The 25,059-nt window shown below is 37.2% G+C and overlaps 2 protein-coding genes across 2 annotated transcripts; one reads left to right on the plus strand and one right to left on the minus strand.

Moving 5' to 3' along the window:
* The first annotated feature begins 12,747 nt into the window (after positions 1–12,747).
* LOC137712417 (pentatricopeptide repeat-containing protein At5g38730-like) lies at positions 12,748–16,235 on the plus strand. Its single transcript, XM_068451499.1, has 2 exons — positions 12,748–15,292; positions 16,105–16,235. The coding sequence occupies exon 1, from the start codon at positions 12,843–12,845 to the stop codon at positions 14,598–14,600; it is 1,758 nt and encodes a 585-aa protein (XP_068307600.1). The 5' UTR covers positions 12,748–12,842; the 3' UTR covers positions 14,601–15,292; positions 16,105–16,235.
* On the minus strand, positions 15,683–17,342 carry LOC137712427 (uncharacterized). The gene has a single exon (XM_068451506.1). It carries the CDS (start codon positions 16,534–16,536, stop codon positions 15,925–15,927), a length of 612 nt encoding a protein of 203 aa, XP_068307607.1. The 5' UTR covers positions 16,537–17,342; the 3' UTR covers positions 15,683–15,924.
* Positions 17,343–25,059: the final 7,717 nt, after the last annotated feature.

The following is a 25,059-nucleotide window of genomic DNA, read 5'->3' on the forward strand; positions in this document are numbered from 1 at the left end:
TGGCTTGAAAACTTTGAGTTTTAACTATAAGGACAAAATAAAAGGTAAAGTTAATAGTACTAGGATTAACTTTTTAGTGTAAAAATTTGGTTTTTCGTTAAAGTGAACAGTACTAGAAACTTTTAGTTGAAGTTCCCTAGATTTATCATGAAATGAAAGAATTTTACCAAAAATGCCCTTGACTTTAAAGTCCCAAAAAAACTTCATTCTGAATCCAAATCTCTTTCATCTTGCGCCCCCATATTCCTAGCCATTAGTACTATAATACTATACTTAGTGTGACTTCATAAGGTCTATGATTTTTTTTTTTAATGATTATTGACCGAAATTCAAACTTCGTAATTAGTTTAATCAAAATCTAAATTTAATATAAATTCCTGAAAATAATATAAAATCTTGTTAATACAAATATGTAGTTTAAAATAGTGAAATCCAGGAATGGGATTTCACATCACGTCTCCTAAGAAGAGTACCAATTTAAGCAAAACTAACATTTGAGAAATTTGGTATAAAGCTGACTATCCGTGTTTAGAAAATTTGATCTCGTTGCTAAAGTTGGCGAGAAAGTCGTTGGTATGACTACTACGAATTCATCAGGCTATGGAAGAAAACTAGGGCTCCAAAAGTTGGTAGGAAAGACCATCAATTTGAAGTATGGGTTAATTGTTTTAATCATCACTCGATTGAGTTGCTAAAGTCTAGGTACGATCCTATAATTCAGTCTTTCGCCTTTGCGAATAGGTTTGAGGTTCCCAAGATAAAGTGTTCGGTTCCTGGTTGTGTAAATTCCTAATTGGTAAACTTTGTAACTAACGTTCTCAATGACGTCGGAGTTGTTCAATATGAAGCAAGGAGAATAAGCGTGGTATTAGAAAGGTGGATTGATGGTATACTCAACTTCCAGCTTTGGTGGTATCTCAGGTAGAATTTTAAGAAATGACACCATAGATATGTATCCTCGAAACGTACAATACTACTTCCTTTATCTATGACATGTGCTACAAAATTTTCATAACTTTCTCAATACTCATTTCGCTTTTACAACGAGAATTTAAGTAGTGCTACAATTCTAATGTTTGCATGTGGAAGTGATCGGAAAGATGGCTAGTCGAAGAAGTTTTGGTTACCTAGATAGGTGATAAGGTTAAAACAACTACGAGTTTATTGTCCTCCTACAAGGCTTGCTCCTAAGTTTCCACGATTTTAATTTCTTCGACTTAGGTAATCACTGTTAATTAGTGTATCAATTGTGCCGCTAATTAACGCATTTAAGATATTTTGATATTGTTCGTTACCCTGAACTTGTGAATCGGTGCTCTGGCACGAAGGTATCACTCCTAGATATTACCATGTGTCCGGTATCAGAAATCATACTGCCAAGATACTGGTTGACAACTTCTAGATATCGGATAGTATCATCAATTAGTAGCACCACCGTAGGCTGATTACATATTAGAGCCCGCTCGGGTGAATGGTTTTAGATGATTGGTAAGGAACTGATCCTAAGAGGTGGTTTCATTGATTCTAGAGAAAATTGATTACTGCTAATCAAAGGTATAACAATTCATACTCTCATGCCTATACTCATCAAATTGACGAAGACAACATCGAATGAATTTTGTGAACTAGTGTTGGTTGAAGTGTTCTAAGGTCAGGAAAAGGAATTTGCTAACAACCTACTTTAGAATGGACTTTAACATAAGTCAATCTTCCTCTTGAAGATTCGGAATTATAATTAGTGTGCGTGAGAAGATTAGTGCTATCGGGGAGCAAAAGTGATTATCCCCCAGATGTTCTTCAGTCAAGTGCTACCACTTTAGCACTACATTGTCACTTGAGACATTTCCAGGAACTTCGTCGAAATATAAAATTTCATAGGAACTCACATAGGTGGTATTCTAACAGATACTGCTAAAGAATCAAAGCTATTTTTGGTCTCCTATCTAGGAAGGATCGGTAATGATGGCTGGAAAGTAGTTGTGGGATTGATGGGTAAATCTCTAATGGTACATCGCTATCGATACATCAGCCCTACTTCAGGGCGATCAACTTGCCTTCGATCTAAATCTTTCCTCGAAAATTCACTTAGAGTCTAAAGGCATTTGCCAAAACAATCTTCTAGAGGTCGATAAGTCGTCTAAGATGCTCAAAGCTTATGAAAAACCAACACATTTTTCGTGCTCGACGAGGTGGCAAGATTCGACATTAGGTTCAAAAACTGAGAATGCTTACATCATGCTGTGATGAACGCAATACTACCCAAACTTATGCTCTGATACCAAACTGACACACCCCAATCCGAAATGTCCACTTGGACTCTAAAATTAAGTTGTGTTGGCTGACACCGAAAGGTGATGAAGCCATAATGTGTAGTGATGTGGAAAATGTGAATAAATTTAAACCTAAAAGTGCCTAAAGGTAAAAGTGAGCATGTAAGTGGGAATGAGATGTTAAAGCATAAGTAAAGTACAGTAAGGTAGGATAAGATTTATATCGTCGATAGTATTTCCATAACAACGTTTTGCCAAAAAGTCCTCGTCAACGCGAAAGCTTTGCTACTAAAACCTAGAGGGGCGAAAAATAAGGGTGAGTGGGCCTAAAAATAAAGCTCTGTAAAACCTTTTCAAAACATAATAACCCCTCGCCGTAAAACAATTATAGTTTCCAAAATATACATACTACGTATAGTATGAAAATACTTACCGTAACTTGCAATATCTCAAGAATTCAATACGTCATAATATTATGTAAATAAACATCTAACGTCCTGTAATCACACAATCTCGCATAAACAAACATATTATATCGAGTGCTCATCGACATATGTTGAAACACGAGTTCATGCAGAGATATTCTGACATGAACAACACTGGGTGTTAATAATATACGCTCTAGTACTACAATCACGTGAAGACTGGCATTATGCGCATCACATACGAGTCCTAATTGCCTATAACAATCTAGGACATGACTCACACCTACAATGGATCCAAAGTGAGTGTACGGTGCAATGTAAACATACATGTGAAAGATTGACCTTGGCCTGGGCGAGTACTAACATTGGTGCAACAACGATGAGCAGATAACGTAAATAAAATCATACAATGATAAATCAATAATTTACGTCGACATAATACTATTCACTGCCATAAATATAAATAAGGTATCCCGTAATAATATGCACACGTGTGCGTCCCGTGGAATTCATAATAATTTCACAATTTTCATCATCGTGACAATTCTTATATCGTCAATTTAAATATGGCATCACTTAAAAAATGCATTATTAATCTATGTATGAAAACTCAAATAATATATATACTATATAAAAGAAAAGATCCACTCACAGATACTTGCGAAGTCGTAGCCGTTCGAACGAGTAAATACAGATTACCGATGTTAATCGTACCTAAGCATAATAGAGACCCACTAGTAAAACTCAATTAAAACATTTGAATCTGGAGAAACTGGCGGTGGATTCGAAATCAGCGTGCCAAAATTGTCACATCCCAGACCGGCTCCGTCGTAGCACAATATTGTCCGCTCTGGGTCACGCCCTCATGGTTTTGTTTCTGGAAACTCACGAGTAACTTCCCAGTGGGTCACCCATCCTAGGATTGCTCTTGCCCAAACTTGCTTAACTTCAGAGTTCCGATGGAATACGAAGCCAGTGAGTTCCCAAAAAACCTTGTACTATAGGGAAGAGAACATGTACATATAAGGCACATCACCCCCTCTCCGTTGGTCAATGTGGGATTTTACAATCCACCCGACATCCTCACCGGCACATCCACACCACACGGCAGAGTGGCTCTAATACCATTCTATCACATCCCAGATCGGCTCCGCCGTAACACGATATTGTCCACTCTGGGCCACGCCCTCACGATTTTGTTTCTGGGAATTCACGAGCAACTTCCCAATGGGTCACCCATCATGGGATTGCTCTCGCCCAAACTCGCTTAACTTCGAAGTTCCGATGGAATGCGAAGCTAGCAAGTTTCCAAAAGGCCTCGTGCTATAGGGAGGAGAACATGTACATATAAAGTACATCACCCCATCTCCGTTGGTCGATGTGGGATGTTACAGAAATACACTAAGAAGGGTCCTGAGTAAATTTTGTAAAAAGTCAACCTAAAAGTCTACCAAGCCGCCCCGGTGGTCAACTACTTTAATACTTTGGAATTTCAGTAAATGGACATCAAAAACGGACTTGGGGTGTCCAAATTTAGTTTAAAAGGGTTTCTAAGAAAATTCTGAAAAAGTAAACACAAGGAATATTCTAAGAATATTCCGAAGAATATTCTGAGCCCTCAGAACTGGGCCGAATTAAAACAATGGCCTAAAGGTTTGGGCTTAGGCCTATTTTTTTTGCGTCAGGTCAGGTTGACCCATTTGGACAAGCAGGTCGCACAACCCCCGTCGGACCCAACAAAGGAGAAAGCCAGATCTAGCTTTTCTTGGCCAGAAAACTTCCAAAGCCCAATTTGGGTTCAAAATTTAATCATTTTCAATGATTTAAAAACCAAAAATGAAAGTAAGAATGCTAGGAACAAAAATATACCATCGTGGTCTCCTGTTGTGGCCGAAGTTAGCTGGAAATGGTTTGCAAAATCTCGGACTTTGATGGAAAATCTAGAAAAATGAACCTGGGTTGAACTTTGTGTAAAACTTACCCAAAACTCGTGTGAGTTTGAAATCAAGCTAGAAATAAAAAACGTAACAAAACAGAGTGGTGCAAGTCCTTACAAATGTCAGAAGTGCGAGGTTCACTGGAAAAATCGTCGGAGAGACGAGGAATAATGGCAGCAACCACTGACACGAGAGGGACCTGGGTGTCTTAAGTGTTTATGGTTGAAGATCGTGGTGGTTTTATGGTCTGAAAACTCACTGACCCGACGAGTTGGTGGCGACCTCGGTGGTTGCAGAGGGATAAGGGATGTGAAGGAGAGCTGAGAGGGAACAAATAAGAACTCAGGGAGGAGAACTCGGGAAAGGGTTTGAGAGTCCAGAGAGATGGGAAGGAAGCCACGCGACAGGAGAAGAGTGGAGAGTTTAGTGTGGGTAAGGGCCCCACGGGCCATAAATATTATTAAAATATTAAAATATCCCCACAGAGATATGTTAAAATAATAATATATTAATATAATAATTAAAAGATGTACATAAAATATAAAATAGTAAATTTTACAAAAGTATGTTTCAGATTCATAGTTTCGTAAAACCTTCATCGTAACTTTGATTTCGATTCCGCTTACGCTTACACATTCGTACCGTCAAGTACTTCGAGAATACGATAAAATAATAGCTCGTACAGGTCACAAAATGATGGTCAAGAAAAGTCAACAATCTCGCCTCTAAGGCATTTTTGTCAATTCACACTTTTAAAATTAATAAAATCGTAAAATTAGGGACGGGTTGTTACAATTTTATAATGTTACTCTATTGGATAAGAGGATTTCGAACCGTTATTATTTATTTGTAAAAAATAAAATTTAATTTTAAGAAGATGATAAAATGAAAAGAAAAATAAGAGTATGGCATTTGAACTTTGGCAAAATGTTTTTCCTAACTTTTAAACACTTTGGCGTCAACCTCCCGCAAATTTCCAGGTTGTCTTGATTCAATAAACTCACCAAATTATGTCTAACTAAGGAAACATAAAAGGAAAAAAGAAGAATCAGAGTAGCAGAGGGTTTGGGACTTTGTGAAAGAAGAGAGGCGAGCCACAATAACCCTAGGTAATGTAGAATTATCAGATAGACGGGCCATACGGTCCACTCTCAACAACATCGATATTGTCTCCAACTTGATAATTACCATCTGCACAATCCGTCAGGTGTGGGGTTTTATCACAAAAATTCTCGGTATTAGTTGGAGTGGGGTTATGATATTTAAACTCTTATTTTCTCATTGATATAGTTGATGTGGGACATTTCAACACACCCCTTCACGTGAGACCCAATTAGTGGGTCACACGTGAGAGATCCACACATCGACAACCACGTGGAGTCAAGGGGACTCACCTTACACGCGAGGCTAAGGACCCACCATCATCGGGCGGGGCCAAGGGGACCCACCCATTAGGGCTGGGTTCGGTTCTAATCGGTTCGGTTTTTTCTCAAAACCGAAACCGAACCGAAATTTCGGTTCGGTTCGGTTCGGTTCAATTTTTTTTCGGTTTTTTTCGGTTCGGTTTTTTTTCGGTTCGGTTTTTCTCGGTTCGGTTTCGGTTTTTTTTTTTTTTTTTCTCCCTCCATAATTATTAAAAAAAAAAAAATTATGAAAGTTCACATTCAAAGCCACTAAGTTTGTATTAAACCAACCAATTTCACCCCCCACCAAACCAACCAAGAAGCACAACCCAGAAAGATCAATTCACTCAGTTTCTTTAACCAACATTAGTTCTAACTAAGTGTCCCCATTTATTGGCATCCCCTCAACAATAACTTGTATGAAAAAAACAAATATTGAACTGAAATGCTCCAGGAATTTGCTTCAAATATTGAATGAACAAAACAATAAGCAATTGTGAAAAAATAAAAAACCCAAACCCCATACAATGATGCTGCAAAACAGATCCACTACCACACATGATGCTGCAAACCAACCTAAATTCATTCTGACTTAGTTTATCCCAAATTGTTGTCCATATTGACAACAAGCACAGTTTTACAACATTCATTCTGATGTTAAAGTCTTTAACATCAATATTACAACAAGGAAATAACCAACAGGTTCTCAAAATCCCAGTATAACCAACAGGTTCTCAAAATCGAATATTACGAATTCAGAAATCGAATATTACAGTATAACCAAAACCAACAGGTTCTCAAAAGTCAAAATCCCAGAAAACCTTTCATTGTTTACCTCACTACTCCCCCTCCCCCTCCTACACACCCCAATTAGATATTGAAACCGAGAGTAATCTCACTAACTCTAATTGTAGATAGTAAACTAAAATTATGCAATACAACAAACTGAAGCCAAGCCAAACAAAATTAAAGCACAACCCAAAGGAAACAAATTTAAAGTACATAGAGTGGCAGAGTGCTATGGGAGTAAAGCCAAGGTAGATCGATAGAACACCAAACGAAATAACTACCCCTGAATTTCATGAAGGATTATGCAGAAAAGGCAGGATTATGCAGAAAATGCAGAAAAGGCAAAAATGTTGATGCAGGATTATGCATATAAACATCTGCTATGTCAGTGTGTTTCATGTCAGGGAGTAAAACCAATGTTTATAACCAAAATTACAAATGTCTGAATAATGTTTATAAACCAAAATTAAAACAATGGTTATAGCAATATAGCACCCAATAGAAATGTCTACAGAGTACAGTTACTACACAAAATTCACGATCTTCGTGGTAGAACACAATCGAAAAATCGAGATACAAAGCTAAATTTAAGCAATTCTTGGAGAAATTGGCGAACACAGTTCCCTTTCGATTTCCCAACACTGGATTCATCAACTACCAAAAATCTGACAACCAAAATGCATAAAACACTGAAAAAACAGTAATCAAACACGAAAACAACTATTCAAAACATACCCATTTCACCAAAACAAAAAATAAACATACCCATGAAGTTATTTTCGAGGTCACCCAGTTCGACTTTAGATCCATCGATGACGGCTGTCCTTGCTTGCCCTAGATTCTGCAATTTCATATGGGTGTAAACAAACAGAGGATTAGAACTTTAGCGAAAAGGGTTGAATGATTTCTCAGAATCCAAACATATTAATAAATTTCCCATAAATAAAAAAAATAAAAAAACAAATTGGAAAATTGGAGAATCAGACCTCCATCTTCTTCTCACCAAGTAGCCCATAACAAAACCTTTTCCCCTTTGCCCTCTTTCTGCGGCTCTTCTTCTTCTCCTTCTTCTCTTTCTCTCTCTTTGTCTGTATGCAAGCTGTGGGGAAGAAGAAGTAGATGGGAGGGGCGAAGCGGAAGGGACCAAGCGGAAAGAGGCTCAGGGCCTCAGGCTGCACGAGACTGCGAACGAACTCTGTCTGAACTGAAGAAGAAGAACTGAAGGCAGGGAAGGGAGGGAACGAGAGTCTAGAGAGAAGAGGCAGGCGGAATGAAAAATAAGGAGGAGGAGGGTTAGGGTTAGGTTTTGTTAAAAAGATTAAAAAATTAAAAATAATCTCACAAATCCTGGAGGCATGAGGGTTCGAACCCATGCCCTCCAGCTTGTAAAGTTTCACTGAAACCAACTTGGCAACAGGTTCTGTTTTGTTATGATTGTATGACTAAACTATTTATAAATATTCAAAAAAATTATATATATATATCGGTTCGGTTCGGTTCGGTTTCCAAACCTCAAAAACCGAAACCGAACCAACCAAATTCGGTTCGGTTCGGTTTTGTAGTTTCGGTTCGGTTTTTTTTCGGTTCGGTTTTTTTCGGTCTCGGTCCGGTTCGGTTGTCGGTTTTTTTCGGTTTTCGGTTTTTTGAACCCACCCCTACCACCCATCACGTGACAGTACAGTACGGGTCCGCTCCCTGGCTTTGATACCATGTAGAATTATCAGAGAGACGAGCCATACGGCCCATTTCCAACAACACTGATACTATCCAAAACTTGGTAATTACCACCTGCACAATCCATCAGGTGTGGGGTTTTATCACAAAAAATCTCGATATTAGTTGGAGTAGGGTTAGGATATTTAAACTCTTATTTTCTCATTGATACAGTCGATGTGGGACATTTCAACAAGTAATACTTGGGGTAGAGATGATGGTTGAACGACGACAACAGGAAGGAGATTTGAGAACGATGTTCAGGCTAGATTCGCGAAAGAAGGACAAAGAGAGCGAGCGAGCGAGCGTGTTTTCTGTTAGCATGCTTCCTTTTTTATTAAATGTACCAACGTTTTGAAGAGGATAAGTAAGCAGGTATGAGGTGTTTTAAACTGGTGAGGTTAGATTATTTTATCAGGTAGTTATTTCACATATAAGCTTACCAAATAACCGGATTTGTATTATTATTACTATCAGTTTATTATACGAGCTACCAAATGAGGCCAAATGATATTAGAGAAAGAAAATTGAAGATAAGATATCAGGTGTAAGGATGAATGTTACTTAAACTACAAATTTTGTGCGAAATGACCAAATTTAATACAACTCAAACTCAAAACACTAGGAATTTGAATTGAACAAACGTGATCCATAACATGGGACATAAAGTGACAACTAGAAAATATTTTAGGGTGTTGAAGATAAAGTACAAGAAATAGAGAACAAGAGACGAGAGTCATGAGGGAGAGATTGAGAGGAGAAAATCCAAGTGTACTTTTCTTTTCATTAGAGTGCCATTTATAGGATTAAGATTTACGTAGAAAATGTCCTGACTAATTACATATTACATATTGACCCAAAAGTAAACAACAACGTAATATATAATATTTACAATACTCTCACTTGAATGTTAACCAATCAATGATTGTTGTTTCGATAAAATCTTGCTTGGAAAATCCAGTTGGAAAAAACCTAACACTATGTTTGGATGAGGGAAATAAATATGGAATTTTGGTAAAAATCAGAATTTATAAATTGATAGGCACCAATTCTCTTGTTTCGAATCATAAACATAGAAATTTAGAATTTCTGCGTGAAAAAAAACTTGGAATTTGGGACCTCCAAATCCCAAGTTCAAATTCTATGTAAATAAGTGTCATTTCTCAATTTCTATGATTGAGAGTTTAAAAATAACAAATTCCGTATTCAATTTCATTGTTATTTTAGGTTAACCAAACATGAATATTTACAAATTCTAGAAAATAAAATCTCGTCATTTCAATTTCCATCATTTTTAAATTCCTTAGTAATCTTAAATTTTTTCACCCAAACATAGTGTAAGCGAATGAGAAATAATAGCGCACCACATTTGTGAAACATTGATATGGTGTTGGAGGTATATAATGTTGCCTCGCTAAAACCTTGCCACGAAAAACTAATGGTTTAGAAACTTGGTTGAAAGGTTAAAAAAAAGCACAGTGCACATTTGTCCATTAAAGTGTATTGTTGAAGACTCCCCATAATGAGTAACTCCGCTTAATTAGTGACTCTCCCTGATGATAATAAGCATTGATTCAATTTGGTCATCATTGTCAAGTTTTGAAATAATGAAACTTTGGTTTCCAAGTAATTAAACTTGAAAAGAGCTTGATTCTGGGAAGTACAAAAGTTTATTGGGATCGACAATAGCCTTCTATTTTCCTGTAAATATGTTCAGCATAGGAAGGAGAAGATAAAACGGATGGACTAATTTGGAGCATAGTGCCCCAAAAATGGACGATCTAGAATCACAATGGTTTCTCAAACGGAAGAATAAGGAAAACTAATGAAAATGGCTTGAAAATTTTGAGTTTTAATGAAAATGACAAAATAAATGGTAAAATGAATAGTACTATGATTAACTTTTTAGTGTAAAAATATGATTTTTCGTTAAAGTGAACAGTATCAGAAGTTTTTCGTTAAAGTTTTTGGAAGAATATTGGAATAACATAAATTAAACAGGGATAAATCAAAACTACATTATATTTATGAACAGTAAGCCAGTTAATTTTCAGATTGAATTTAAATTACCTGTAGGGCGAAAAATAAAGGATGGTCAAGTGTATCTGCGAAAACAAATTTCATTTGTTTCCTTGTTTAAAAGTCAGTATGAAACACTTTAGGTCTATAAACTTTGGTGTGCAGAACGGGTCCCACAAATTTTCTACATCCTAATTAGGAGAGGGCATAGTCCGATTCAGCTCTGTTTCACTTTCAAACCAAAACCGGGATCGAAAAATATCAACGTGCAGTTTCGCTCAAATTTATTACTGATCGTACGGTTTGGTTCATGACGGTTTCTATTTGGTTCGTAACTGTTTACAATGATATATATATATATATATATATATATATATATATATATATTTAGAATCTTCTACTTCCTCTGTTTTTATGCCCACTTCTAGCTAGTTTTACTCCACCAATACCGAGCTTGAGAATGCCATACATACACAAATATGTGTCAACAAGAAATATAAATTCAACTAATGAGTCCTAACAATTACTTCTTACAACACTCTTAAATAAAATAAATTCTAATAAACCATTATAAAACATCAAGCAGAGTTTATAAAAAAGAAAACATATGTTTTGGTTAAAATAAGATGGAGGTTACGTGTTGGGATGGATGAGGAGAAGAATGGAAGAAAAAAAATGAAGAAGAGAACTGAAGAAAATGAGAAAGTGGTAGGGGTGGGCACGGTCCGGTTCGGCCCGGTTCCACCCTTAAAATAGAACCGGAATCGAAAAATTTCAACGGTTCGGTTTGGTGCGGTTTTGCTTAAATTTGTTACTAAAATCGTACGGTTTGGTTCATGACGGTTCTGGTTCGGTTCATGCTGGTTTACGGGTCTAACCAAAATTATATATATGTTTTTTTTAATATTCTACTTCTAATACCAAACACATATTTCAACCTCAAATTCAAGTAAATTTGAGTTTCTACTACTAGATCTACAAAATTTGTGATCGGAAGATAGAAAGTGTGCATATAAATATAAATCAAAAGATAGAAAGGCTCATATCAAGACCAAAGTCTAGATCTTAAACTAAAACTAAAATGTACATAATGTATAATATACTGGAAAAGAATGAAGAAAAATAATGCAGGGGAAAAAAAGTGATAAAACAACAAAGGAAGGGGAGAGAAGTGAAGAAAAATATTGGGCTTATGCACATGGTCTTCTTGGAAAAATGTCTTATTTATATAAAAATAATAATAAAACAATAATTTATATTAAAAGCGGTTCGGTCCGGTTCCTCCGATTCTTAATATTTGCAAATCGGAACAAGAATCGTTTGAAACGGTTTGGTTTGATTTTTGTTTCGGTTTTGACATTTTTGGTCAATGTGATTTTTACGGTTTTTTATTGTCATGGTTAGATTCGGTCTTCCGGTTTGGCGGTTTTTATGCCCACCCATAGAAAGTGGTGCGGCGTAAAAGAAGAAGAGAGTAAGAGATGAAAAAGAAACAATAATGCCAGCTTTAAACCTTAGGGTTTAGTTATGGCTTTTAGGCTTGGACTTAATATTTGGGTCTATATAAAAAATGGGCTAAATGAATCAGATATTTAAAAAATAAATAAATAAACGATTTAGTTCGGTTTTGGTGGTTCTGGCAAGATGAAAACTGGAACGTGCACTGGTATGAACAATTCAGTCTAGTTCTTAAACCCAAGTTGACTTTTATTTTTTATTTTTTATTTTTTTTTTATCAATATTTTTTTTACAGTTCATTTTATCGAATTTGCAACCTTAACCGGTGGTGTAGTTAGGATTTTTAAGCATTGAGGTCATAATATCAATAAAAAAATAATATTATTGGGCCATTTCGTCTAACATCTAGAAGACACCTATCAATTCATATCAACATATGCTGAAAGTTTATGCCAACATACGTCAATGACTACTATTACTTGTAGAGCTTGTTGAGGGTGGATGCATGATACTGTGGAGTAATGTTGAAGATTGCCAAGACTTTTCAACGAAAGTATTTCATACGAGTAAAAGTAAAAAATAAAAAACAAATATAATACAAGAAAATAGAAGTAGAAGAGGGTGTAATTTAGTTTTGTCGTACTGCCTCTGCGACTGCCCTTAACCCTAACAACCAACAACCAACTATTTTCACCCTTTTTGTTCTTTTTATCTTCAGTTGGAGATGAATGAACGCAAATGGAGATGTCACTGTAAAATTTAAAAAGAAGAAATTTAGATCCAAAACCCACGGAGGCCACAGCTTTCACCGAAACCTCTCAGTTTTTTATGGCTGCTTTAATTTCATTGACCCGTGAGACTCAGTTCATTCACAGTGTGTGCGCAATTGTAGTAAAGGGTCAGTGGAGCAACCTCTTGAAACCCAACAATGATTCTCTTCTCAGCTCGGCAACCATTCACCAGGTACTACTGCAACTCTCGTTCCATGGCTATGGCCTTTCTCCTTCCTGGGCTTTCTTCAGATGGGTCGAATCACTTCCCTCTTGCAAGCACTCCTTGCAATGTTCTTGGACTATGATTCACATCCTCACCAAGCACACGCACTTCAAACCTGCACACCAACTGCTTGAAAAAATTGCCCTTAAGGATTTCTTGTCCTCTCCGTCGGTTTTGAATGCTTTGGTTCGGACCAATGACGACCGTGATGTGAATTCACATGTTTTGAGCTGGCTTGTGATCTTTTATGCTAATTCTAAGATGACCCAAGATGCAATTCAGGTTTTGGAGCTCATGAGGATTCATGGGTTTAAGCCCCATTTGCATGCTTGTACTGCCTTATTGAGTTCTTTGGTTAAAGATAGGATGACTAATATGGTATGGAAAGTTTACAAGAATATGATCAAGGCCGGGGTTGTGCCAAATGTTCATTTGTACAATGTGTTGATTCATGCTTGTTGCAAGTCTGGGGATGTAGAGAAGGCAGAGAGTTTGCTGAGTGAGATGGAATTCAAGTGTGTCTTTCCTGATCTTTTCACATATAATACGTTGATATCGCTGTATTCTAAAAGGGGTATGCACTACGAAGCTTTATCTGTTCAGGATAGAATGGAAAGAGCAGGAGTTAGCCCTGACATGGTGACATACAATTCTCTTATGTATGCGTTTTGTAGAGAAGGTAGGATGAGGGAGGCTGTAAGACTTTTCCGTGAAATCAAAGGTGCTACTCCGAACCATATAAGTTACACCACATTAATTGATGGGTATTGTAGAGTGAATGACCTGGAAGAAGCTTTAAGGTTGTGCGAGGTAATGAAGGCCAAGGGACTGTATCCAGGAGTTGTTACTTATAATTCAATTCTTCGCAAGTTGTGTGAACAAGGCAGGATGAGGGATGCAAATAAACTTTTGAATGAGATGAGTGATAGGAACGTTGAACCTGACAATGTCACATGTAACACATTGCTTAATGCTTATTGTAAGATAGGAGATATGAGGTCTGCTGTCAATGTGAAGGACAGGATGTTGGCAGCTGGACTGAAGCTGGACGAGTTTACATATAAAGCACTCATTCATGGATTTTGCCAGGTTCTGGAGATGGACAGTGCTAAGGATATTTTATTTAGCATGCTTGGTGCAGGAATTTCTCCTAGTTATTGCACCTATACATGGATTATAGATGGTTACTGTAACCAGGGGAATGAAGCAGCAGTTATAAGACTACCGGAGAAAGGTCTTTGTGCTGATGTCTCTATGTACAGGGCATTAATAAGAAGGTTATGTAAACGTGAAAGGGTTGATGAAGCGGAAAAGGTTTTCAATCTTATGCGAGAGAAAGGTATATCAGGAGACAGTGTAATATATACTAGTCTTACATATGCTTACTTGAAAGCAGGAAAGTCCTGTGTAGTTTCAGCGATGCTAGATGAAATGTACAAGAGGAGGTTGATGGTGACACGCAAGATCTATAGATCTTTCAGTGCTTCTTATGCCAGTGATAATGATATCATACGCCTGTTTTGGGATCATATGGTAAAGAGAGGCCTAATGTCAAAAAATGTTATTACCAAGGAAATGCAGCAAACATAAATGAACGATGCAATGTCACCGGGAGCCTGCTTATAGGTTCAATATTTCATGCTACAGCACAAACCTCTCTGCCTGTGAAAGGTGTTGGAGACTGGTATTGACTGGGGCACCCAAAGGTGTATGGGACTGCTGAAGAATCCAAGAGACTAGTAAGTGCTTGTTGAGTAATTTTGCTGGTCAAGTGAGGTTTTTTGGTCCCTCATGTTGTTGATGACCAAGTACGTTTATGATATATGATCAGTCTTTAGTGGGATTTGATCAGGAAACAAATCTCGTCATGCCACTTTTATCTATTGGAATTGCTCTCTACTACCATTTGGAGTAACTTAACAGATATACTGATTTTGCTGAGGCTTTCTGAGGCATCAACACAACTAATCAGGGTGTGCTGGTTAACTAAGGATGGGCGGTATAAATTACAGGAAACCAGCTGTTTTGGGCTGTGGTGAGACTCCATGGAGATGTGCATTAAATCAAGGAGTAGGCTAAACGTGAAAGTATGTGGATTAGGGTTCTTCAAAATTATATCTGGAGAGATGGTTTGGTAATTGTATGAAGAGCTGCATTGTTGACCGTGCGGTTGAACAATCCATCATGCTGCAGTTTTAAGGTGACAAGTTCATCTGCACTTCTGGTTTGGCATATGTGAAGCTCAAGCAACGGAAGCTACATACGGCAGTCAGTGTTTATAGGTTGGTGATATTTGTATATATTTCATTTTCTTCTATTCATTAGGAATTTAGAAAGAAAACTTAGAATTGGAATCTGATGAACTGGTAAATGACTGAGCCATTGTTGAAATTGATTTGCCAAACAAATAAATAGAGAATCTTTCAAAAAAAAAAAAAAAAAAAAAAGAAAAAAAACTGGTTAGGGTCATTGTTTTTTTCCTTAGTTTGAGGTCTTAGTCATACCTGTTACTGATATGCTAAACAAAACTGTGCCAAGATGGAAGCTTTTTCAGAAAAAGAAAATTTCCTTAGAGAACACTCCATGGGAAAAGCTGTGTTTTGGCACAATGCTTTTGAAGGCACAAGTTCACAACCTAGGTTTGAGTCAATATTGTCCACAATTGCCTAGACTTCAGTAATATTTTGTAATTGATGGAACAATTTCGTTACATTATTTTGTCAAATGTCTTTTTGGATTTTTCCTTTCATGGTTTGATTCATATATACAATTACAAGATAAATTTTGACAATCATCAGTCCTACAAGAAAATGGGTGAGTACGATACTAGTAGGAAAACAAAATAAAAAAACAGCAAAGAATGTTTACACCAACTAAAATCCCTCTTTGTGCACACACGCCAATTTTTTTGTGCCTAAAAAGCCTCTAGTGCAGCTGCTAGTGCAAAAATTTCATAATCTGGACAAGTGCAACCGTGACCATGACCGCTTTCACAACCACACTCATCCCATCTACTCAGCCTTCTGTTTTTCTGCCTCTTTTTCTCCATTTCCACATTATCTGCTTGAACTCGAATCTTGATTCCTACTTGCAGTTGAGGCGATTTGATACCTTCAAGGCCATGCCTAGTTGTTGGAAGCACCGTGACCCACTGGTCTAACTCCATGTTTGGTGATTCAAGGACGTCCTTCCATGGAACCTGTGTCCTGCCCAAGAGTTGTGACCCTCCAATCCTTCCAAAAACCGGCACAGTGCTCCTCCAGCGGAGCTCGAAAACCACAGTTTCTTGCTGTAGGATGTTGTCCATGGAGCACATCTCGGTTCCAGAGCACTCCAAAGAGACGGACTCATTCCAAACGTGGTTAGACTTGGCGGAGATTTCTCTGGTGTTGAGCATAATTCTTCTGTTGTTTCCTGCCGAAAGAGAGCATCGAACAAACAGGTTTCCCGTGTTCTTGAATTCGGTGTTTCTTGCTTGTATGATCCTCAGTTCACAGCCAAGGGAAGAGAATTTTGAAGGAGTCATTGTGTGTGTTTGAGAGTTGTAGATAGAAAGAGAAAGTGCTGATGGATTCTTTGGTGAAGGGAAGGTGGTTTATATATGTTGTATGGGATATTGGAGGGAAGGTGGAATTGCTTTTTGAGGAAGCTGCTTTTGTGCATAAATTAATAGTAATAGTGTGCAAGATCAGAAGTGGAGTATTATAAATGATAATGCTTTAGGCTTCATATTGGGGAATCATGCGAGATTGAGTGGAAGATTTTGATGAGTTATTATAAGCCCCTTGAGATTCTTGAAGATCTGGATTACATATAAACAACCCTTGCGTGCTTGCTGCTTCTTGCTACTTGCTACTTGTAATCCCCAGGGTTGGCTTACATCGCTTTTGGACCTGCCACGTGTACATTGTACATGCAAGGATATAAATCATGGAATGTGCCTGTGCCTGTTCTATGTGTTTTGTTCTTCCATTGCTACTTCCATTTTGATTTCTTCATCAGACCGTGCAGCATTATTGTGGGATTTGCTAATAAACTGATCACAAGTTACCTTTTTGCATGGGAATACTTTGATGTACAACTTGTGTTTTGTTTTTGCAACCCTAGACTGAAAGATTTACGAAGGAATTGTTTGATAACCATTTCGTTTTCAGTTTTCTACTTTTGTTCACTGTTTTTTGAAAACGGAAAACATGCTTAGCAACTGCTTTTAGTTAAAAAAAAAAAAACTCTTAAAGCTAACAGCATGCTTGATAATCATTTGGTTTTAACTATTATTTTTTGTCTTTGAGATCTTAGAAAAGTATATGGTGGAAATTAGAGATGAATAAGATGGAGGACTGATCGTCGGAGAGATATAAAAGAGATGTATAAGAGTATACAGAAGGAAGACGAAAAATCCAACATTAATTCAAGTTTGTTTTTACTTTTAAGATTTAGTTTTCCTCAATTTTTCTTTATTCTTTTCCCCCATCGTAATACCATTCTTCATTTCTTCTTTTTCATTTATACTTTCCACATATTTGAAGCACATAATGTATAAAAACTAGGAGGAGTTTCAAAACTTTAGGTCTTAAGTAAAATTGAAATTAATCATAATAATTTGCAGATATAATAAATTTGATTCTAGTCATTTGATTGTTGAATACAAGTCCCACATCGGGACATTAAGAAAATAAAGTACAATCCGTAAGTGTAGAGTTCTACTTCTAATACTGATAAGACCTCTCGTATGAAAGTCCCACATTTACCGTTTTGTGCTGGTACACGTGTGGCTAACTATGTGGTGGTCTCACGTGAGGCATATATTTTGTATAAAACCCCCACACCTACCGTTGCATGCAAGTGGCATTTCAAGTTGAGGTAACTTTCTCCCCACCACAAAAATAGAAAATATATAAATAAGTGGGCTTAAAGTGTCACATATTTTCAATGTTTGATCCTAGATTCTTGCCATTGGTTATGGACAACTTGGAAGATCACCTTAGATTGCCCAAAAGATTAGAAACTTGTGGTGCTAAATAATTATCTATAAACAACCTAAAAGTAGACGACGAAGCACCATAACCTATATTCACAAACTCGAAGTGGGCAAATAAAAGCTTAACAAAATCTGGCATCCTAAAGTGCAAGAAGATTTAACTTTACAACGCACAAGGAATGGATTAAAAGAGAGTATTGTATGCTCGCGAATATACAGACCAGGATCCCCACTTTGCTTTTTTGTATAATTAATAGTTTTGACACAAAGCAGATTTAGTTGTTCATGCTTTGGATCTTAAAGTAATTGGGAAGTTGCCATGATAATTGGTCAAAGGGTTGAAGTTGAAGACAGGGAATGTGCTTTACAGAACAGAAAAGTTTTTCTTCTTATCAGTATCCAATCGACCTTGGCATGAGATAAATTTGTTTTCAATAACCACTGGAATTTTCAATCATTGGTGGAATTCCTTTTTTGTTGAGAGCCATGGGTACAAACTCCACTGTGTGAAAAAGATGTACAAGGTTCGAAGTTAACTGTACAAGGAAAAACCCTAATTACATGGAAATTATAGTTCTATAGTAAATACAAAATAGTTGACTCACGCCAACAGATATCCTCAAGTTAGTGCGTAGATATCACCTAAGTCCAACTTGTCAAGTGAGTCAAGAAACACCCTTGTTGTCACGTCATGGGTCAACATATCTGTTAACTGCTCTTTGGATCTCACAAACGGGATACCTACCAATTTCACATCTAGTTTCTCTTTGATGAAATATCGGTCCACCTCCACATGTTTGGTAAGATCATATTGACAGGATTATTTGCTATTTCTCTAGCCGCCTATTTACCACAATAAAATTTCATAGTACCTTGAGGCTTGAAACCAATTTTCGTCCCTTATATGCGAAGCCACAAAAGCTCATAGATGTCGTGAGCCAATCCTCCATGCCCAACCTCTATCATAGACCGAGCAACAGCATTTTGTTTCTTGCTCCATCAAGTAACCAAGTTACCCACCACAAACATAAAATACCTTGAAGTAGACTGCCTGTCTGTCACATTTTCAGCCTAGCCTACATCAGTATACCCTTTAACCTTCAAATGTCCATATTTTCTAGAAATCAAATATTTACCAGGACCAAACTTCAAATAGTTCAAAATCCTCATTACAGCTGTCATATGTTCCTCATTTGGACAATGTATAAATTGACTATCAACACTGGCAATATGTACAATATCTGAACGTGTAAGTGGTATATAAATTAACATCCCAACTAACCTCTGATATCTGCCCCTACTAATACGCACTTTATCCAGATAAATACTCAAATGATGATTATGAACAGTCGGTGTATCCGTCGGCTAGCAAGCTAGCATACTTGTCTCTACCAGCAAGTCAAGCACATAGTTCTGTTGAGACAAGTATATGCCACCATTAGACTGCACCACGTCAATCCCAAGAAATATTTTAGTCCTCTAATGTCTTTCATCTGAAACTCCGAAACCAAGTATCCCTAGAATCTCTTGATTTCTTCTGTATCATCACTTGTAATAGCCATATTATCTACATATATAATTAGCAAGGTATGATCAGAGTTACCTTGATGATAGCCATACTTCTTCATGGCTTGAGAAAACCTCCTAAATCCATGCTCTTGGAGAGTCCTTCAGACAATAAAGTTCTTCACAAAATTGACACTATTGTAAAATCGACGGTGTGTGTGTAGTGGAATAAATAAAATAAGACACAAAATTTACGAGGTTCCTCTACAGTCAGTGTGACTGGAGTATGTCCTCGGGCAGCAGTGGTGCTTTCATTATAATTTGAATAACAGGAGTACAAAGATAACTCTATGTATTCTCTCCTCTCCTCTTTTCTTCCTCTCTTTCTTTCTCTTTCTTTCTCTGCTCTATCTCTATTGATAGCAGTCAGAGTGCTCTATTTATAGAGCAACTCCGTATTATTACATTTTGAATATTTACACCACACCTTTGACAAATGATCTCCACATATCAATATTCTGCCAAGGTTTTCAATACTGTGGCAATGTTTTCAATGTTGTGGCAAGGTTTTCAATACTGTGGGCATTCATTACCCACTAGTATTTTCAACACTCCCCCTTGAATGCTCACATATCACATTAGTTGCCTCGTTAAAATCTTGATCTATTTTTGGATGCTCCCCCTTGATGAGTATCTCCCCCTGATTTCAAATTCCTTAGGCTGATCATTGATCCTGCTACTTTAGTCTCTTAGCGGTGATAGTTGCCGAATTAGATGTTTTACTTGTTGTTAACTTTCCATAGACTTGTTCTTGAATTGGGTTGGAGGGCCTTCTGCTAGACTTCCTCCAAAGGTCTGAATTTACCTATTTTATCTGGAGCTGAATTTGATTCAAGGATGGTGGACACTTGATCTTGAATCGGACTAGTGATTTCTTCAAAGGCCGTGTAGACTTGATCTTGAATGAAATTGGATCATGAGGAGCTTCATGTGACAAGTGATCTTAGGCTTTGTCGGGGATGAACTGACATGTGTTTGTTGTGGTTGTCTCCACATGCTTCAATGTATCATTTTCACTTGCCTTACTTGCTCCCCTTGCAGAAGTGGTATTTTCCTTATGCAGGTTTGTCATCTTCTCTTGTTGTATTTGTCCTCTGATACAGGAGTGGAATGCAAACCTTGCATTTGAATGGACCATCACTTCTTGGTGGTAGCGAAAGTTTAAGTGGAGGTTCCGACATATTGCTTTCTCTGTCTTTGTCTTGGCAGGTAAAAACAAGGATAAAGGAAAGGACAGGGAGATTGCATGATATGAGATACTCTTGCTCTTGTCCCTGATGATATGAGATACTCTTACTCTGGTGTGACTTGTTTGTAGAGGTATTCTCAAAGAGGAAGAAAACTGAGTATTTCGAGATACTTTGTGAAAGATGCATTCTCGGAGATGAGGAAGAGTTAGATATTTTTTAGTTCTGCCTTGCCATGGAGGGCAAAGGTTGACATATATATGGATTTCCCAATTGCAGGTAGTAGTGATGTGCCTTTACTTTTGTCAGCAACTGTGGTGTAATTAGAACAGTAAGATTCACGCGTTTTCAACTTTATCAGAGATCTTTGATAAAGTTGCACGTGATATCCAAGAGCTGAGATTGCGTCTGAGAAATGTTGACAGACATCATGCAGGGAAATCCAGCTTTTGAAATTCGAAAATCGGTGTCTCTTCGATTTTTGAATAAGTGGTCATGTTGCCCCTCATTTTATAGAGATATCAATTTTGTTCAGAAACACTCAGAAAATTGTTGCCTGCAGAAATTTCCCTTTCTTGCACTTCTGAGATTTTATCTGACTTCCTTCATCATTTCTGAAAATGGCTTGCCCATCTAACATTTGCTTAGATTTGAGTCTCAAGATTGATACAAACGAGCAGCGTCCGGATAACATATGGCGCCCGTCCTTCTCATCTTCTAATGGTCCTCTTACGGTTGGGGACTCTGTGATGAAGAATAACATAACCGCTACAGTGGTAGCCAGGAATCTTCTCACTCCAAAGAACAACAGAATCCTTTCAAATCGGTCTGATGAGGTAGCCGTTCAAGACTCATTGGCTCTCAGTGTTCAATGTGCGAGCTCTGTAGCCAATATGGGTCATCGCCTACTTCCTCGAACTCACCAAGTTGAATCATTAATGGCTGAGGTGGCAAGTCTTAAACAAGAGATTAGAGGGCTCAAGCATGAGAATAGAGTGTTACACATGCTTGCAAATAATTACTCTACGAGCATGAAAAGAAAGCTCGACCAGCTATTGGAATCCGAAGGTTGGACTCAAAATGACAATCGGGGGTTCGAGTCTTTATTCCAAAGACATCCATTGTCTTAGCTGTCTGGAGTTCCACCAAGTATTGAGACTCCAAATAATCAACTTCTGGTGTCTTCCCCTTCTGGGGTACTTCCGAGTACTGAGGCTTCACATGAGCAACCTTTGTGAAGGTTCCCTCCTATTTGTTTGTTTTAACTCATGTGTATGTAATTTCTCGGAGATATTAATATATAAGCTTTATTTCATTCAGTGTATTGTGTTAAATACAATAAAGCATATATTTCACTAAGATGTGGTACTTCGGGACCAAATATCAATTTATCTTTACCCTCGCGAAGATAAATGATCATTCTTAGTGTCTAAATCATTTGAGTATTCAACTCATGATCTTCAATCAATATGATTCTTTAATATCATAAACATTATGGATAAGATTCGTGTTGGCATATTGTTCGATTCTGCAGTTTGAGACAATATTTCTCTCAACACTTTATAATCTTTCTTGACTCTTCAGGAGTCCCAATTTAATATTATCAACTCTTGCAAGAGATTTTAGTATGGTGCAACAATACCATAACGAAAATACTCACTAAGGCAATTTATATCATCCATTGGTATTGAGTACATATTTTATGCTTTACCCTTCCGGGGCTTACTTCAAGCAATTTGAATCCTTCATGGATTTTCTACACTTCATGACACATTTTCCTTTAGAATTTATACAGAGCAATTCGCTTCCATGTATATTTGAGGGATTTACTTATGGAGATATGATGTGGGCGACTCATAACCCTTCGTATATAATTTTCCATTTATACGAACTCGTTTCCAACCTTGTGTCATATCATGTGAGTGTATTTCACGGTATTACAAATGCCCATATGTAACCTTTTAGGTTCAACATCTTTTGGCTATTTGTATGATATCCAAGTATATAGGTCTATTTTTCCACGTTCATACAAAATTGTAATGGATTCGCCTTTATCCATTTTGGCCCATAATTTTGTTGATGGAAAAAGAACGGGACTCAATATCACCACAGCTCATTGATGAATTTAGTAGCTACTTGTAAAAACCAAAATTACCATTGGTTATCATCAATCTGTGATCCCATATTCTCATGTACATGCGCATGCATAAAAGCTTTTCATTTCTTTTGGGATATCCATTGCCTCTTCAAGGGCATTACACTATCTCTTCCAGGATAGTCATAATTTAGAGAATGCGGATCATAACCTCCTCTTGAGCGTTATAGAGCTTGGATTTTAATCTCCACTTCCGGGAGTTGAGTCATTGGAACCTGTACATCTATCATGCTTCATGCATGAGACATTAATATTCTCATGTCTGCGGATTGACCTTTTCGGGACAAGTATCCTTGCGGCAACTGTCATGCGACAGTTATGCAATAGTTCAGTAGTGCCATATTCTTCTTCTTTCGAATGACTGAACCTTTTGAGTCTGAGGATCTGCCACGCTTCAGGCGTGTAACAGATAAATCATTTGCTGCCATATTATTTTGTCCAACAGGGACATTAATTCTTGTAGGCACATTTGCAGCAAGTATATGTGATTTTATCACTTTCGTTTCATCATTAAATGCATCTAGCATTTGATTTGCATATCGTTGCATCATTCAATTATTCTCACTTCGTTTGTATATTGATTGCTTCATGAATCAAAATAAGACAAATTCTCTTCGTTCTTCTGGAACGGTTTTTTTTTTTTCTCATCATTCTTCTGGAATGATATTTGCTCATTGTTCTTCTGAAACGAAGTTATTTTCTCCCCTTAATGGCGGAAAAATTATCTTATCAAAATGACAGTCCGCAAACCACGCGGTAAATATATCCACAGTCAAGGGTTTTTTTTTTAATGATAGATGATGTTTAACATCAATGCCTAATCCGCAATGATGCTTCATTTCAGTATGTTGTGGCAGTGCAATAGGCACATAGATAACACAACAAAAAAGCTCGTAAATCTATAATGTTTGGCTGGTTCCCAAACACGAGTTGTACTGAGAAATATTGATGGTTGTCAATAGGTCTTAACCAAATCAATAATGCATCATGTAAAATGACATGTCCCATGTAGAAACTTGGCAATTTCATTTTCATCAGCAGAACGCGGGTAATCAATTTCATCCGCTTAATAAATGCTTCTGCTAAACCATTTTGAGTATAGACATGAGGAACTTCTGGTCCTTATTTAATAGTCTGTAGACTGAGTCTCTTATGGCTTTTATTGCAATTAAGTTGAGGCACTTTGGCTCTTCAAACTTAAGGTACTCATCAAGGAACTTCATGTCCTGATCTTGAGGATCTAGGGACTTCATACCCAATCTTTTTGCATGATGGAACTTCAGGTCCAATCATTTTTATATGATGAGGATCAAGAAACTGCAGGTTCTGATCTGATCAAGGAACTTCAGGTCCTGTATATACTTATCGTAACAAAAGATAAGTACAATAAATAAATTAAAGCAATAGGCGGTAATTCCAGCCATAATGAATAAATTGCATTTAAGTAAATAAAGCTTGTGACAAGAGCTTTAATTCAGCACCATTCACATAAATCAAAACTTAAAGTAGTAGGCAGTAAAACCGTCCATGATAAATAAATTGCTTTAAAGTAAATAGAACTTGTGAAAGGGTTTTAAACCAACACCAATTCACATAAATAACAAGAAGTATCATACCTTCTTTTATTATTTTTCTTTCTTTTTGTCAGCACTTATTCAAACCTTATTATTGTTACTTTTCTCATTTCTGTAGCATGGTGCCATGCACCAACAGAAACCATTTATATTATGTTGACCAAATGGTGTCATGCACCATTCAAATCCTTTTTATATATTTTTCCTAGGTTGCAGTCAACATCCTTTTTTTTTCCTTCTTCAAATGTGCCTTGCCATTCCATCAATCCCCCTTTTCTATTTTTTTTTTCTTCTCTGTCTCTGCCAGTCTCGAAACACAAGGCCAGCTGGGTAGTTATGGAGGTTGCCCAAATTCAATTCAATCCAAAAGGCTACTAGAGACTGGCGTTGTTCTTGCATGACCCAGGGAACATGGCATCGTTAAGCAAGAACCTCCCTACAGAGACATAGATGACAGTGGGGTTGACGGAGGCACAAGAGAGGGAGGCCTGTGTGGATTCATTATTGCCATCACCATCTCAAACAACCAAGTATTCATGGGAGTTCTCAAGATCCGTCGAAAACAACGTGATCTGGGTTTCCAAGT

This window comes from Pyrus communis, chromosome 1, assembly GCF_963583255.1.
Source record: "Pyrus communis chromosome 1, drPyrComm1.1, whole genome shotgun sequence".
NCBI lineage: Eukaryota > Viridiplantae > Streptophyta > Magnoliopsida > Rosales > Rosaceae > Pyrus > Pyrus communis.

What these genes read in the sequence shown, in the direction of transcription:
- LOC137712427 (XM_068451506.1), bottom strand. Translation starts at nt 16,536, where the DNA reads ATGACTCCTTCAAAATTCTCTTCCCTTGGCTGTGAACTGAGGATCATA.
- LOC137712417 (XM_068451499.1), top strand. Translation starts at nt 12,843, where the DNA reads ATGGCTGCTTTAATTTCATTGACCCGTGAGACTCAGTTCATTCACAGT.